Raw genomic sequence first — 15652 nt, forward strand, 5'->3', positions numbered from 1 at the left:
ACTCATGCTGTGGTCACTCTTAACCTTTTTTAAACACTCTACGTTTGAGGAATGTTGCACATTTCGGTGAGCCCTGTCTCACCGAAATGGAAGTCAATCTCACTTTCATTGTTTTTCTTGCAAGAGCACAGGATGTGAACTAGGCTCTGCCAGTCACACAGACCTCCTCCAGGTTCTGTGATTTAGGAGTTTAGAGATACAAGGCAGAGTTGAAGAGGACACTCCCCTGGCAGTGGCTGCTGGCAGCAGTGCTCCTAGTGTACAGTAGCAGCAGCAATGGCTACACATTGCTAGATGACAGCAGAGCTAATGTGTAACATCTAGTGTTTCCTAGCAACAGTGGTTTCCTCATCTAATCAGTTTGGCAATGTGGTATTTGGTGTTTAGAAGTTTAGCCTTGAACCTGTTTGGTGGTAGTCTTTTAATAAACTCATTTTCTGCCTAGTAAGGCAGTTAGCTTCTGCTGCCTGCCGCTAAGACTGTGACATACATACCTGGAAATGTCTGATGTTTCAAAAACTTGATTAAGGTACCCACGTTTACTATACTTTGTGATATTCCTCCTCAGTTCCCTGGAATTTGTCATCCCTTGGGTTTATACCTCTCTGAAATCACTAATTCAAATATCCCATTCTTTTATCTTAAACTCTATCCTTCCAGTTGCTTGCTAGAAATTAAGGTGACCAACTTTTTTACAATGAAAAGGAGGACAAAAATAAATTGAAGAAAACAATATCATAAACAAAAGAAACATTTTATTCATTGCAACAATAATACAGTATAACATGATAAATGCATAATAAAAACATTTGTAATATTTTATATTTAATTATGCTTACATGCCTATTAATTTTTAATAATTGTAAGAAAAAAGTTCTCATTTAGATACAAATACATCACATCACACGCAATGGATCGACTCTGCATCGATCGAATAAGGACATTTACAGATTAGTCTTCCAATATCAAAAAGGAGGACATGTAGGAGGACACTTTTTGAGGGAGGATGGAACTTTAAAAAAAGCACTGTTCTCCCTAAAGAAGGACATTTGGTCACTTTATGTATGCATTTTTGCATTATGGTTAGGACCACAGACTTCAGAGCCAGGATTTGAATTTCATCTCTGTCGTTAATTAGCTGTTGTTTCTTTGGCAAGCTGCTTAACTTTTCTTTGCCTGTGTCCTCATCTTTAAAATGAGGATACTAGTACTTAACTTCTTTGATTACAAAGTGAGACTTCAGTGCATGTAAAGTGCTTAGTAGAGTGTCTGGCACAGTATAAAGACTTAATATACATCATCATTATCATCATATGACTAATGCTATTATGACTACTGTATTTTCATTCAGACCTCAGTAGACTCATCTCTCTACTTTCCCCTACTGAGCAGTCCCTTTCTGCGTTTAACTTTTTGACCCAGCTTAAGATTGTTTCTTTTGATCAAGATTCTCCCACCTTCTTCATTGCCATTTCACGTCTTTAAATTTTTCAAAAAAGCCAGATATCCTGAACTTTATGTGAGATCTTATTTTTACTATTGACTTTGAATTCAAAATCTTTAAAAAAATAGGTCTATCAAATAAGTCATTCTGAGGAACCAGATTTCAGCAGCCTACTTTTTCCCTAACCCTTGTATAATGATCAATATAAGCAGGCCAGTCAAATAAGATACAAGTAACAGGATAGCATGAGAATTTAAGTGCCAGCCTTCTCAGTGCAGCTCAACAGAAGCATGGGCCCCTGCCTCAGAGGTTTGGTAGGTTTGGAGTGGAACTGTAGCATAGATGTTTTTAAAAAGTTTCGCAAATGTTTCTGATGCAGCAGTGTTTGGATGAATTGGTGTGATCTGGTTGTTCTTCAAGGCAAGGTAAAACAGATCATATTCTGTTGGGAGAATCCCTCTACACAGACTAATTCCTCCTTTACCCCTTTTATTCCAGTGAAGGTTAATTTATTAAGACAAAACTTTTCTTTGTCATTATTTAACAATGACCAAAGGTTACTAAACAGCAATATTCTAAGGTGCTTGTTCTTATGCAGATATAATCAGCATAGTATTTTGTGAATGGTAAAATACTAATAAAGAAATATTGGAAGTTGATGCTATTAATTCTATATCAAGATCCTCATTCTTTAAGCCCTGGTTAATCTGATAGCTCAGTCGGTTAGAGCATCGTGCTGAAAGACTAAGGTTACAGATTCAATTTCTTCATCAAGACTCATATGGGAAGTGACCAATGAATGCACAACGAAGAACAACAAAATGATGCTTCTTTCTCTCTCTCTGTCTCTCCCTTCCTCTTTCTGTCTCTCTAAAATCAATCAAAAAGAAAAACAGATACTCATTCTTAATAATTTCTTTAGGGAATTGAACATCAAACCTTTTTTAAAATTTTTATTGACTATTTTTATTGAATTTGTTAGGGTGACATTGGTTAATAAAATTATATAGGTCTCAAGTGTACAATTCTGTAATATGTCATCTGTACATTGTATTTTGTGTGTTCACCACCTAAAGTCAAGTCTTCCTCCATCACCATTTATCTCCCCTTTATCCTCTTCTACCTTCTCATACCCCATTCCCTCTGGTAATCGCCATACTGTTGTCTGTCTATGAGGTTTTTTGGTTTTGTTTTTTTTTTTTGCTTAATCCCTTCACCTTTTTCACTCAGCTCCCCAATTTACTCCCCCCCCCCCGACAGCTTCAGTGTGTTCTCTGTATCTATGAGTTCTTTCTATTTTGTTTATTTTGCCCATTAGATTCCACTTGTAAGTGAAATCATATGGTATTTGCCTTTCTCTGACTGGCTTATTTCTCTTAGCCTAATATTCTGTAGATCCATTCATCTTGTCTCAAAAGGTAAGATTTTCTTTTGTGGTTCCATGTAAGTTTTTGGACTATTTGTTCTAGTTCTGTGAAATATGCCAATGGTATCTTGATAGGATTTGCACTGAATCTATAGATTGCTCTGGATAGTATGTACATTTTAATGATGTTCATTCTTCCTATCCATGAATGTGGTATATGCTTCTACTTATTTGTATCTTCTTCAGTTTTTTTCTTCATTGTCTTATAATTTTCTGAGTACAGGTTTTTTCTATCCTTTGTTAAACTTATTCTTAGTTATTTTATCTTTTTGATGCAGTTGTAATTGGGATTGTTTTATTAATTTGACTCTTGGATAGTTAATTATTGGATTAAAAAATGCAGCTGATTTCTGGATATATATTTTGTATTCTGCTACTTTACTGAATTCTTTTATCATTTTAGCAGTTTTTTTGTTGGAATCTTGAGAGTTCTATATATACAGTATATGTCATCTGCAAATAATGACAGTTTTACTTCTTCCTTTCCAATTTGGATGCCTTTTAGTTCTTCTTTTCTGATTGCTGTGGCTAGGACTTCCAGTACTATGTTGAATAAGAGTGGTGATAGTGGACACCCCTGTCTTGCTCCTGATCTTAAGGGAGATGCTTTCAGTATTTTCCCATTGAATGTGATTTGGCTTTTGGACTTGTCATGTCGCCTTTATTATGTTCCCTCTATTCCCACTTTACTACTGCTACTGAGAGCTTTTATCTAAATGAGTACTGGGTTTTATTAAATGCTTTTTTTGCATTTAGTAATATGATCATGTGATTTTTAACCTTCATTTTATTTATTTGATTGTCACATTTATTGATTTGTAGATATTGTGCCAACTGCATTCAAAGAATAAATCCCATTTGATCGTGGTATATGACCTTTTTAACGTATTGCTGGATCCAGTTTGCTAATACTTTTTTGAGAATTTTAGCATATATGTTTATCAGGGATATTGGCTTATAATTTTTTTCTTTATAGTGTCTTTATCTGGTTTCAGAATTAGGATAAGACTGGACTTGTAAAATGAGCTTGGAAGTCTTCCTTCCTCTTGATATTTTTGGAATAGATTGAGAAGGATAGGAGTTAGTTCATCTTTGAATGGTTGGTAATATTCACCTGTGAACCATCCAGTCCAGGACTTTTGTTTGTTGGAGGTTCTTTGATTACTGCTTCTTGGGAGGGACTGTGGTGCAGGCCAATATAAGACACTGCCTGTAAATGGCCCTCAGCAACCCATTTGGAGCTACAGAGCTATCCACAGTTTGTAGCGGCCTCTGCTGGGCCTTGAAGTGTGGGGCATGGACCAAGCTGCAGTCCAAGGCTGGCTTCTACCAGCACTGAGCCTTCGGTCAGCAAAAGGCCCAAGTTACTCCACGATCCACTTCCACCTGCCTCTAGCCGCTGACTGCCTGTTAGACTCAGTTGCTGAATGGGACTCTGGTAGTACTCGAATTACATGAGGTAGGTTCTCAGTGAGTCATCAGGTAAGGGCAAGTGGTGGTCATCAAATTGATACAGGGTCAAACTCAGTGCCAGTGCTGGGTCTGAGACCACTCAGCAAAAGTCCCAAGGTATACCAAGTCTGGGTGCCCTCTACCAGGTGTCCAAAGACCTTTGTGGTGGTGCAATATCTCAGGGTGTTGTCAGCATTAGGCCAGCAGAGTTATCAGACCCAAACAGACCAAGTTTTGGCTATGTGAGGGGAAGGCTCTGCAAGGGAAAAATATTTTGTGTCCTAGAGCCACACAACTCAGTCTCCCAGATTCTATTGGGAGCCTGAACTCAACAGGGTGGAGCTGGTAGAAGTTGGGGTAGTGTGGCTGATGGATCTCCTGTGAACGTGAGACATCCATCAGGCTTGGGGGCATGTGAGGGGAGTGGCCTCTTCAGAGTCACACAACTCAGTCTGTCTCAGTTATTGCCCAGCCCTCCTGGGCAGCCCATGCTCAGCAAGGCAGGGCCACTGGGATCCCCAAGGGTGGGGTTAGTGGATCTCCGGTGAGAGGTTGGCATCAGGAAGGTTTATGGGAAAGTTGGGGAAATTGCCCTCATCTCAAAGCCACACGACTCAGTCACTGACACCCCCGAGTCTGTCCAGAACTCTATACCCTGTCCCAGGCAGCTGACTCCTTAGCAGGGCAGGAGCTCCACAGGGTGGGATGATCAGGAGTCCAGAGGGTGGGGCTATTACGTTCCCTCAGGCTGATGCTGTAAGGAGGGAAGCGCTTCACTCAAGAAAGCTGGTGTCTGCGGTGTGGGAGAGGTACTCAGCACAGGGATTCTGGTGGCATCCCTCCCCGCCCCCACTCTTCTCCCAGAGCCACAAACCCCAGTCTCTCCTCACAAGACTCTAGTCCAGGGGTAGTCGACCTTTGTTTACCTACCGCCCACTTTTGTGTCTCTGTTAGTAAAATTTTCTAACCACCCACTGGTTCCACAGTAATGGTGATTTATAAAGTAGGGAAGTAACTTTACTTTATAAAATTTATAAAGTAGAGTTACAGCAAGTTAAAGCATATATAATAATAATTACTTACCAAGTACTTTATGTTGGATTTTCGCTAAGTTTGGCAGAATAAATCTTTATAAAACAACTTACTATAGTTAAATCTTTTTATTTATAGATACTTTGGTTGCTCGGCTACCGCCCACTAGTGGGCGGTAGGGACCAGGTTGACTACCACTGCTCTAATCTGCTCCACTCTCCCACTACCAGAGCCCAGGGTGGGTAGCTGTGAAGGAGATTTTGTGTGTTGGCCCTTTAAGAGGGCACGTGTATCTCTCGTAGACTCTTGTCTTTAGCTGGCAGACAGAATCTCCACTGATTTTTCATAGCCAGATGTTACATGGTTACCTCTTCCAGGCTCTGGTTCTATGTGCTGAGGAGCCTGGCATGGGATTGAGACCCTCCCATTTCCCAGGAGGAACCTTTGCTCCTGAGATAGCTCCTCGGAATCTCAGCTACATCTACGGGAGTGGGGCCAGCCCTTTTCACATCTCTGCCATTCCTGCCAGACTCCATGTGGCTTTAAATTCTTAGTTATAAGACTTCTCTCAGCTAGTCTTCAGTTGGTTATTCAGGTTGATTGCTCTATATTTTAGTTTTAATTCCAGATTAGTTCTGGGAGGAGGTGAGTGTACCCTCTACCTACTCTGCTGCCATCTTGGGTCCCCTTTTTTAATTTTTAAGATTGGATTTATTGAGATATGATTTGTAAATAATAAAACTCACCATATACATGTGGTTATGAAACTATTACCACAGTCAAGACATAGAACATTTTCTTCATTTCAGAAACTTTACTTGTTCCCCTTTACAGTCAACCTCTTCCCTCCAGCTCCTGGAAATCACGGATCTATTGTCTTTCCTTAAGCTTTCCTTTTCCAGAATGCCACATAAAATAACATTGTACAGTATATAGCCTTTTGGGCCTGGCTTCTTTCATTTAGCATAATGATGTTGTTGCACGAGTCGATATATAAATTTTGCATTTCCACCAATAATATATGCGAGTTATAGTTGCTCCATATCCTCATTAGCATTTGGTATTGTTGGTCTTTTTGAATTTTTTGTCATTATAATAGATATGTAGTGGTATCTTACTGTGGTTTTAAAGTTGCATATTCCTGATGACTAACAATGTTGTGCATGCTTATAGTTTCCATTTGTGTTTCCTTTTTAATGAAATTTCTTTTGAACTCTAGCTCATTTAAAAAATTGGATTGTCTTATTGAGTAATGAGAACTGTGGATGAAGTGCTTTATCAGATACATGCTACACATTTTGTAAATATTTTTTTCCAGTATATGACTTGTCTTTAGGGACACTTAACATTATCTTTTGAAAACATTTTAATTTTGATAGAGTTCAGTTTATCACTTTCTTTTATGGTTTGGGCTTTCTGTGTTTCTCTAAGAATTCTTTGCTTAACCCAAGCCCATAAAGATTTCTATGTTTTCTTCTATGCTATTTATAATTATATAATTTAGCTCTTATATTTAGGTCTGTGGTTCATTTTCAGATAATTTTTTATACAGTGCAAGTTAAGGATTGTGGTTCTTTTGTTTATAGATTTTCAAAATTATTTCAGAATCATTTGTTAGAAAGTATATCTTTTGCATATTAAATTATCGTGGCATTTTTGTTAGATCATTGATTTGGGACCTTGCTTCTTTCCGAACATAAGCATTTGTCAACTGATGATCATTGGCACCAATTCAGAACCACCAGGAATCTCCCATTTGGGATGTGGTGAAGAAAAAAAATGTATTTGGTGCCAACAGCTCAATAGTGATACAGCACAGCTGTGGAACAGCTCAGTAGTGTGACAGCTCAATTAGGAGGCAGCATGGTGTGGAACAGCAAGACTGAGGCGGCCCTCCACTTCCACTCTGTTGGGGTTTGGGAATTGCATTTTCCATCTTCAATGAAAATCGAATGTGTGCTCCCCAGCCCAGAAGAGAACTGACTTATATACAGAGAAGTACAAACCCTGGTTTATAATTGGTCTTTTCTAAGGCAAATGAGGACTCCAAATCCTCACAGTTTGATTGATCCAAAAAGCACTGTCCTGATTGGTCGGAGTGGGGCTGCTGTGATTGGTTTATGAAGATACTAATACAGATATAGCCACAAATCAGACAAAACTCTTATTCGGCAGAGAAAGTCTCAGTTTTATTGGTTGAAATATGATTCCAGGAACTCCTTTTTAAAAGGGTTGGCTCAGGCAGCGAGAACACAGTGCTCCTGTTTGGTGACAGCCACTGGATTTAGGAACAGCTGTTTCTAAAAATAAATAAATAAATAAAAGAAAAAAGGAACAGCTGGTTATAAATTTGAGCCCAGTTAGCCATTAGACATTCTTAGTAGGCATATTTTTTATTAGGGTCAAAACATTTAATGCTCCTGAAAGCACTACTTTAGCTGCATCCCACACATTGTGCTTCTATTTTAATTTATTTCAAGATATTATTCTAATTTCCTTTCTGATTATTTCTTTTATTCATGGGTTATTTAGAAGTGTGTTGTTTAGCTTGACCAGGCAGTGGCACAGTGGATAGAGCATTAACCTGGGATGCTGAGAACCCAGGTTCAAAACCCTTATGTTGCCAGCTTGATTGCAGGCTCATCAGGCTTGAGCTTGGGCTGACCAGCTTGAGTGCAGGCTCATCAGGTTGAGCTTGGGCTGACCAGCTTGAGTGCGGGGTCATCAGCTTGAGCAGGGGGTTGCTAGCTTGAGCAGGGAGTTGCTGGCTTGAGCATGGGATCATAGACAGGACCCGATGGTTGCTGGCTTGAGCAAGGAGTCACTGGCTCAGCTGGAGGCCCCCCAGTCAAGGCACATATGGGAAAGCAATCAGTGAACAACTAAAGTGCTACAACGATGAGTTGATGCCTATCATCTCTCTCCCTTTCAGTCTGTTTATCCGTCCATCTGTCCCTTACTCTCTCTGTCTCCCTCTTGCTTAAAAGAAAAAAGTGTGTTGTTTAATTACAAATATTTGAGAATTTTCTAGGTATGTTTTTCATTGATTTCTGATTTGTTATGATCAGAGAACATACAAGGTATGACTTTAGTCCTTTTAAATTTTTTGAGATACACTTTATAGCCCTGAATATTCTTAATTAACTCATTCTTAACCCTTTGAGTAGTGAGTTTTATTTCATGCTTGCTGACCCCTAGGAGTGAGCTTTTTTTTTTTTTCAAAGATGAAATTAGTTCCAGTTACAGTTTTATTAACTTAAAATCATGTTTATTTGATAACCAATTTATGGAAACAAAGAACATACATTATTTGCCTATTTTTAATGTTACCTTACACATTTTTAAAATAAAATTTTTTGTACGATCGTACTCTGGATGGTCAGGAGGCACAAGGACGTACATGAACGTTCATCCTACTCAAAGGGTTAATCAACTTTTTATATTAAATTTTTTTTTCATTCTTTATCTAAAAGGGACAGTATACCAAATTAGTATTTTATGTACCATTTTGTTCTTCAAAAGGTAGTAGTGAGAAAACATATACATAAAACATGGACCCAGACAGCAGTGTGGGGATAGCCAAAGGGAAGGGGGTAGGTGGAGGTGGGAAAGGGGGTGGGAATGAGGACAGAAAGAGACTTTCCATGGTGTGGAACACATAATGTGGGATGCAGATGGTGTTCATTGAGTTATATATTTAAAACCTGTATGGTTTTGCAAACCAGTGACATCCCAATAAATTCAATTAATAAAAAATAAATAAAATAAGAATGAATTACAGTTGTATTTTACCTAATTGTTAAGAATTGTTGTTATTTTACTCCATATATAATTTTACTGGATAATACTGTATTAGTATTTGCTTTTTTGCCTTATTGCAGCCACAAGTCTGTAAGCTGTTCTCTTTTTACGTCTTAGGTCTAAGATCTGGCAAACTCGGTGAACAATGTGAAGCAGTTGTTCGCTTTCCCAGGCTCTTTCAAAAGTATCCATTCCCTATTCTCATCAATTCTGCATTCCTGAAATTAGCTGATGTTTTCAGAGTTGGGTAAGTCTTTCTAAAGCCTTGGTGTTCTAAAATAGTTTTTCATATTTTTGTTTTCTATTGTGGTCTTAATTCTTTTTGACTTTTAGGACTTCCACTTGGTTGGCTACTATTTTAGTGGTCACACAGGGTAGTGTGTAATACTTCTTGGTGGGAGATTTAGTGACACTGTAAGCCAAAATGACGAGTATAAATTAGAGAGTACTTATTTCTTTGAGTAGCAGGATAAGTCAAATTAAGATGACCTTAATATAATACTATATATTTTGGAAATATCTATGGCTTTGTACTGATTGTTTTGAGATGTTTCTGATTTAATAGCTCATTTTATAAAATGAGATTACATGTTACTGTGAAGTGCCTGAATATAAGCGCTGAATAAAATTCTTCTTTCCCCCCACCAGCCCCTCTCCTCTCTCTTTGCCATTTCCCAGGCACTCATGTGCTTATACACACACGCAATCAGACTTGAAGGAGAAAAGATATGTTAGATTCCTAATTAAATACTCCTTTCCTAAAGTGGTCTAACTTATTTTATACCTGGCTTTTTGTAGAAACAATTTCCTGAGGCTCTGTGTTCTTAAAGTTACTCAACAAAGTGAGAAGCATCTGGAGAAGATTCTAAATGTGGATGAATTTGTGAAGAGAATTTTCTCTGTGATTCACAGTAATGATCCTGTTGCAAGAGCCATCACACTCCGGTATAGTACACTGCTATAATGATTCACCACACCGTTGTTTGAGTTGTAGTTATGTAACCAAAAATGCAATATACTTTCTTTTTCACTTTGAATGTAAGAATTTTTTTCAAGTAAAACTCAATGCAAAAATATAGTAACTTTCCCCTGTAAATGCTTCTCAGTTATCATCTCTGATACTGTTTGGTTGTGCATTGTTGCCTAACTTGTTTTTGAAACATTCCTTTCTGTATGTTGATGTCTGATCACATAACTAAGATTTAAATGGAGCTTAGCCTTAGCTCATTTTGAACTTCCTGACCTTACTGTTTTCTGTTAGTTTTATGTATTCATCCTTAGTTATGTACTCGTTTTCGTATGCAGTAATATACAGTATATTTTAATTCCTTGGAGAATGCCAGATATAACTACATTAGTTTACTCTGTCTTTTTTTTCTTGGTGTAAAAAAAAATCTTTTTTCTTAAATTTTGTTAGAATTTTTTTTATTAAGCCTTATCATATTCAGCATGAACCGTGTTTTCTTCTTTGCTCTGCTGTCTATGGAATCATTTGTATAATTTTTGTATTTCCTTTTTAAATTTGTATTCCTAAATTATAGGACTCATTTCTGACTTGCCCTTCCAGACAGTACTCTTTAACCATCAAGTCTAGGATGTCACTTCTTCCCTATGTTTCCTTTACATCAGGAACTGGTTCTTTCCTCTTCTTCTGAGTTTAGTGCTTTTGGCATTCTTTTTATTTTATTTTTTTAAGTGACAGGAGGGGAGATAGATAGACTCCTGCATGCGCCCCCACCAGGTTTCACCCGGCAACCCCATCTGGGGCTGATGCTTGAATCAACCAAGCTATCCTCAGCTCCCAGGGCCAGTGCTCAAACCGGTTGAACCACTGGCTGCAGGAGGGGAAGAGGAAGAGAAGAAGGTGGAGGGGAAGAGAAGCAGATGGTCGCTTCTCCTGTGTGCCCTGACCGGAAATTGAACCCAGGATGTCCATACACCGAACTGATGCTCTATCTACTGAGCCAGCTGGCCAGGGCCATTTATTCTATCTTAATATTTTGTTTATAAGAACTGTGCTACTTCTGTCCAATAGATTTTATTTCCATAAGGAGATGATATGTCAAGTTAGATGGTAATTTAGGATGGTAGCTTAAGATATTATGAAGGTTGTCATTGTAGGAACCTGTTTTGTTTATTGAAATGTTTTGCAGCCTTCTAAACTCCATGCCTTTCTGCTGCAAAGATTTTTTTTTTTTTTTTTTTGTATTTTTCTGAAGCTGGAAACGGGGAGAGACAGTCAGACAGACTCCCGCATGCGCCCGACCGGGATCCACCCGGCACGCCCACCAGGGGCGACACTCTGCCCACCAGGGGGCGATGCTCTGCCCCTCCGGGGCGTCGCTCTGCCTCGACCAGAGCCACTCTAGCGCCTGGGGCAGAGGCCAAGGAGTCATCCCCAGGGCCCGGGCCATCTTTGCTCCAATAGAGCCTTGGCTGCGGGAGGGGAAGAGAGAGGCAGAGAGGAAGGAGGGGGTGGGGGTGAAGAAGTAAATGGGCGCTTCTCCTATGTGCCCTGGCCGGGAATCGAACCCGGGTCCCCTGCACGCTCAGCTCTACCGCTGAGCCAACCGGCCAGGGCCTGCAAAGATTTTTTAAGCTTTACTTTCTGTAGTTTGTTACAAAGAATAGGTTTTTTCACCATTTCTGAATTTATAATTTTATTATAAAGTGAACTATGTTTTTGGATTTTGAGGATGGATTTGAAAATCATGATACCAGTATTTATCTGGTGTGAAAATAAGGACTAGGAAGTCTTACATTTTTACTTTGTGGATGTAATACTTAATACCAAAATTGTTAGACTTTTTAATGCTTTGCTAAATTGGACTTTTTAATGCAACCTTGGAAAAATTGGTATTTCAATGCTTTAATACGTAATTGAAAAGTTTCTTTTCTGGGCCGTGTTTGGTACCTGGGATGTACTTCAAGATGATTTTTAAAATTTTGCTTGTAGTCTGTGTTAATTTTTCTGATATACTGAAGTATGGAAAAGTGGTTAGAATTTCAGTCACTGCTTGATGCCTTCAGTTGATGGTTTCTTAACCTAAGATTGTGGAATTACCTACAAACTTTCGTTTGTTAATCAAGTTTTCCTTTGCTGCTTCTTTTTCTGACCTCAACTTTGTTGCATTTTCATTCTTCCGGTTTCTCTCTTTCTGTAGGATGTTGGGAAGTCTGGCATCAATAATTCCTGAGAGGAAGAATGCTCACCATAGTATTCGTCAGAGTCTGGATTCCCATGATAATGTAGAAGTTGAAGCTGCTGTTTTTGCTGCTGCAAATTTCTCTGCACAGTCAAAGTAAGCATAGACTTTTCAGTCGCTAGACTTCCAAGAGAGGTTTGGAAGGAATAACTCAGCAATATATATATTAACTATTAAGCAATACAGAAAAATGTGAATGGCAAGGTGTTTTCCAAGAAGGTTTACGTAATATTGGGAAGCAACACTGACATACATAGAGCAGAACAGTGAAGTACAAATGTTGGCATTGCTTATTTTCCAGAAGGACAGGATGACCATAGATTAGAGTAACTGGGGAAGGCTTCACTGCAGAGCAGAAGCTTTGTTTGCAGAAGAGCCTTCCCCAAATGTACACAGTCCTAACACAAATTGCTGCACTCTTACTGTCTTCTCAGACTAGGCTGGCGTTAGAGCTGTGTACAATTTGACAAAGACGGTAGTAACTTTAGCTGAAATCAATTTAACCTATTTGGGAAATCATGTTCTTACATGCGGCCCTGAGGCTATTTATCCGGCCCCCGCTGCACCTCCAATAGGGGCACCTCTTTCATTGGTGGTCAGTGAGAGGAGCACAGGATCCATCCTCATCCTGTGCTTCGGGAGTACTATATGTGGCAGCGCCACAAAGCATGGCTCACGTACAGTACTACTTCCGGTGACGTGGGATGCACGCATCACGGCTCCGGAAGCACGTCATATCACCTGTTACGGCTAGCAGTGACAAATATGGAACCAGACATTGACCATCTCATTAGCCAAAAGCAGGCCCATAGTTCCCATTGAAATATTGGTCAGTTTGTTGATTTAAATTTACTTGTTCTTTATTTTAAATATTGTATTTGTTCCCATTTTGTTTTTTTACTTTAAAATAAGATATGTGCAGTGTGCGTAGGGATTTGTTCATAGTTTTTTTTATAGTCCGGCCCTCCAATGGTCTGAGGGACAGTGAACTGGCCCCCTGTGTAAAAAGTTTGGGGACCCCTGTTCTTACTGAATAGGATATTTGGGGGGGGCGGCTGAAATGTTAACCTTGATTTTATTTCTATGTTTGACTTGCTTATCTTTTACAAAAAGTATATTATTCTCTTAATAATGACTGATAGCAAAAGTGACATGCTTTCTGGAGGACATGTTGGTAATAAGTGTTTTGACTTAAATATCCTTTTGACCTGGAAAATCCACTTAGAACTAATCCTAAGAAATCAGCAATGTGTATTGATACTTATTTGCTAGGATATGAGGTGTAGTGTTAAAAATAACAAAAGAAATTAGTAGCAACCTAAATTTTCACCAATGTGCTTAGGTAAATATAATATTGTAAAATGGAATAGTACATGAGTATTGAACAAATTTATTCTAGAATTGTATTTGGAAACATTATATAATAACGTGATATTACAAATTTGTTTAAAAAACGCAAGTATATATGGAATAGAAAAAAGTCTAGAAGGATATATATCAAAGCATTGTCTCTGGACAATAAGATGATATCTAATTTTTATTTTCTTTTTTATAAATTTCTCTATATCCTGCCATGAGCACGTTTTGGTTTTTATAATCAAGTGAATAATAAATGTTATTTTTAAAATAAAAAATAGCATTTCCATAAGAGCCTCTGCTGAATTTGGGTAACTGAAATAATCCGTTTTCTTTCTTCAGATTTTAATTGTGTGCATCTTCTGCTCTTTAGCTGCTTTTACCAAACCTTTAGAAGCTCAGGCTTACTCACTGGAAAAGGAGAGCAGAGAATAGAAAGCAAATACTTTTTAACTTACTGCTCAAAATTAGTATGTGTGGCAGTCATTGAGGAGAACCAATGATGGGATTCAAATAATTTAATAACCAGTTCTTTGCCCTAATGACCGTTTTAAGTATAAAAATACAATATACCCAAAGGTAGTTTATTATTTCATGCATTTAGTACTTAGATAAGAACAATAAAAGAGGTACAGAAAATTAGATTATGTTATATAAGAGTTTTAAAATATTAATGAAAAAATATTAAATAATAACTGACAAAAAACAGTAAAACTGTTATTTAGGATATTTCCGGTGACAGCTTGTCACCACCTGGTTGTTTGGCACTTTTTCTTTTTACGTTTTAAGTTTGTTTACTGAAGTAAAAAATGCAAGGGAATTAAAATGTAGTATTTCATCAAAGGTATAATGAGTTTTATGAAATGAATGAATATTATAAGCATAGTTCCGTCAAATTTTTTTTACCTATGGATGGAATGAACATTACTATGGGTGCTTAGAATACGCTGCTGCACAGATGAACGTTAAAACAGAGTGAGGAATGTAAATTTGTGATTTCCACATTGGGTGGCTGCCCAGCTGCCCACCTTAGAGAGAACCCTGATTACAAGAACCATTTTAACAACCGGTTTGCAGAACTCAACAAAAAATTAGGTATCGGTTCTGCCAAACCATCCAAACTGGTTGAATCCCAGCCCTGAGGAGAACTATCTGAGTAAATACAGTTCCTGTTTGTGCTTTTGGAAATTGGAAATTTTTTTATTACTGAGAAAGGTATTGATATTGAGAAAACTTTTTTAAAAATGCTTTTATTGTATAGGACGTCTTATCTGGTGACTAAGGTGTCAGTTCTTAATAATCTGTCAGATAAAATATGTACTTCCAGTGACTCCAAAAGTAGTTTTATAAATGTAGTTTCTAAATGGTAAGTTTGTAATTTAGTGATTAGATTTTATTTATAAGAATCATTTTTGGCGCAATTTTTCTCTTCTGTTACCAGAAGCTAATTTTGTCAGCTGCAGAATTTCTCTGACCTGTCTAGAAATGGTTAAAATGAAGTAACATTGGAACAGCAAACTTCTTCATTTAAAGAAATAATGACCAATAAACATTTAAATGAACAGTTATGTAGAAGCAGTTTTCAACATACCAGACTTCAGTAAACATTTGTAATTTATAATATTAAAAAATACCAAATTAGTACATAGAAAGCCTGAAGGACCTATCTAAATATATCCGAGTATGAAATTAACAAAATGTATCTTTTTGAAATTAGACTTTACCTTTTTCCCCAGAGAAAGATGACCTGGCCCTAGATCAGATCCCTAAACTAATACTAATGGATTTTTATCTCAGTATCTCAGTTTACCAATTTATGGATCTTAAACAAGTAAGAGTAACTAGCCAAATAAGACCATGAGAATTTAATTGTCTCCTCCCCATCTACTATCATAACCACATCTAACTTGTTCTTTAAAAGGTTAAGATTTTATA

At 37.8% G+C, this 15652-nt stretch overlaps 1 protein-coding gene across 1 annotated transcript in view; it reads left to right on the forward strand.

Annotated features, from left to right (window-relative positions):
- The window catches only part of INTS7 (integrator complex subunit 7), a 72554-nt gene that overhangs the window by 2910 nt on the left and 53992 nt on the right, over positions 1–15652 (forward strand). Inside the window, exons 2-4 of the mRNA XM_066261417.1 lie at positions 9273–9402; positions 9954–10100; positions 12320–12457. Of these exons, the coding sequence (XP_066117514.1) occupies positions 9273–9402; positions 9954–10100; positions 12320–12457 (415 nt within the window). The remainder of the gene's footprint in view (positions 1–9272; positions 9403–9953; positions 10101–12319; positions 12458–15652) is intronic.

This window comes from Saccopteryx bilineata, chromosome 2 (assembly GCF_036850765.1).
Source record: "Saccopteryx bilineata isolate mSacBil1 chromosome 2, mSacBil1_pri_phased_curated, whole genome shotgun sequence".
NCBI classification, from domain to species: Eukaryota; Metazoa; Chordata; class Mammalia; order Chiroptera; family Emballonuridae; genus Saccopteryx; species Saccopteryx bilineata.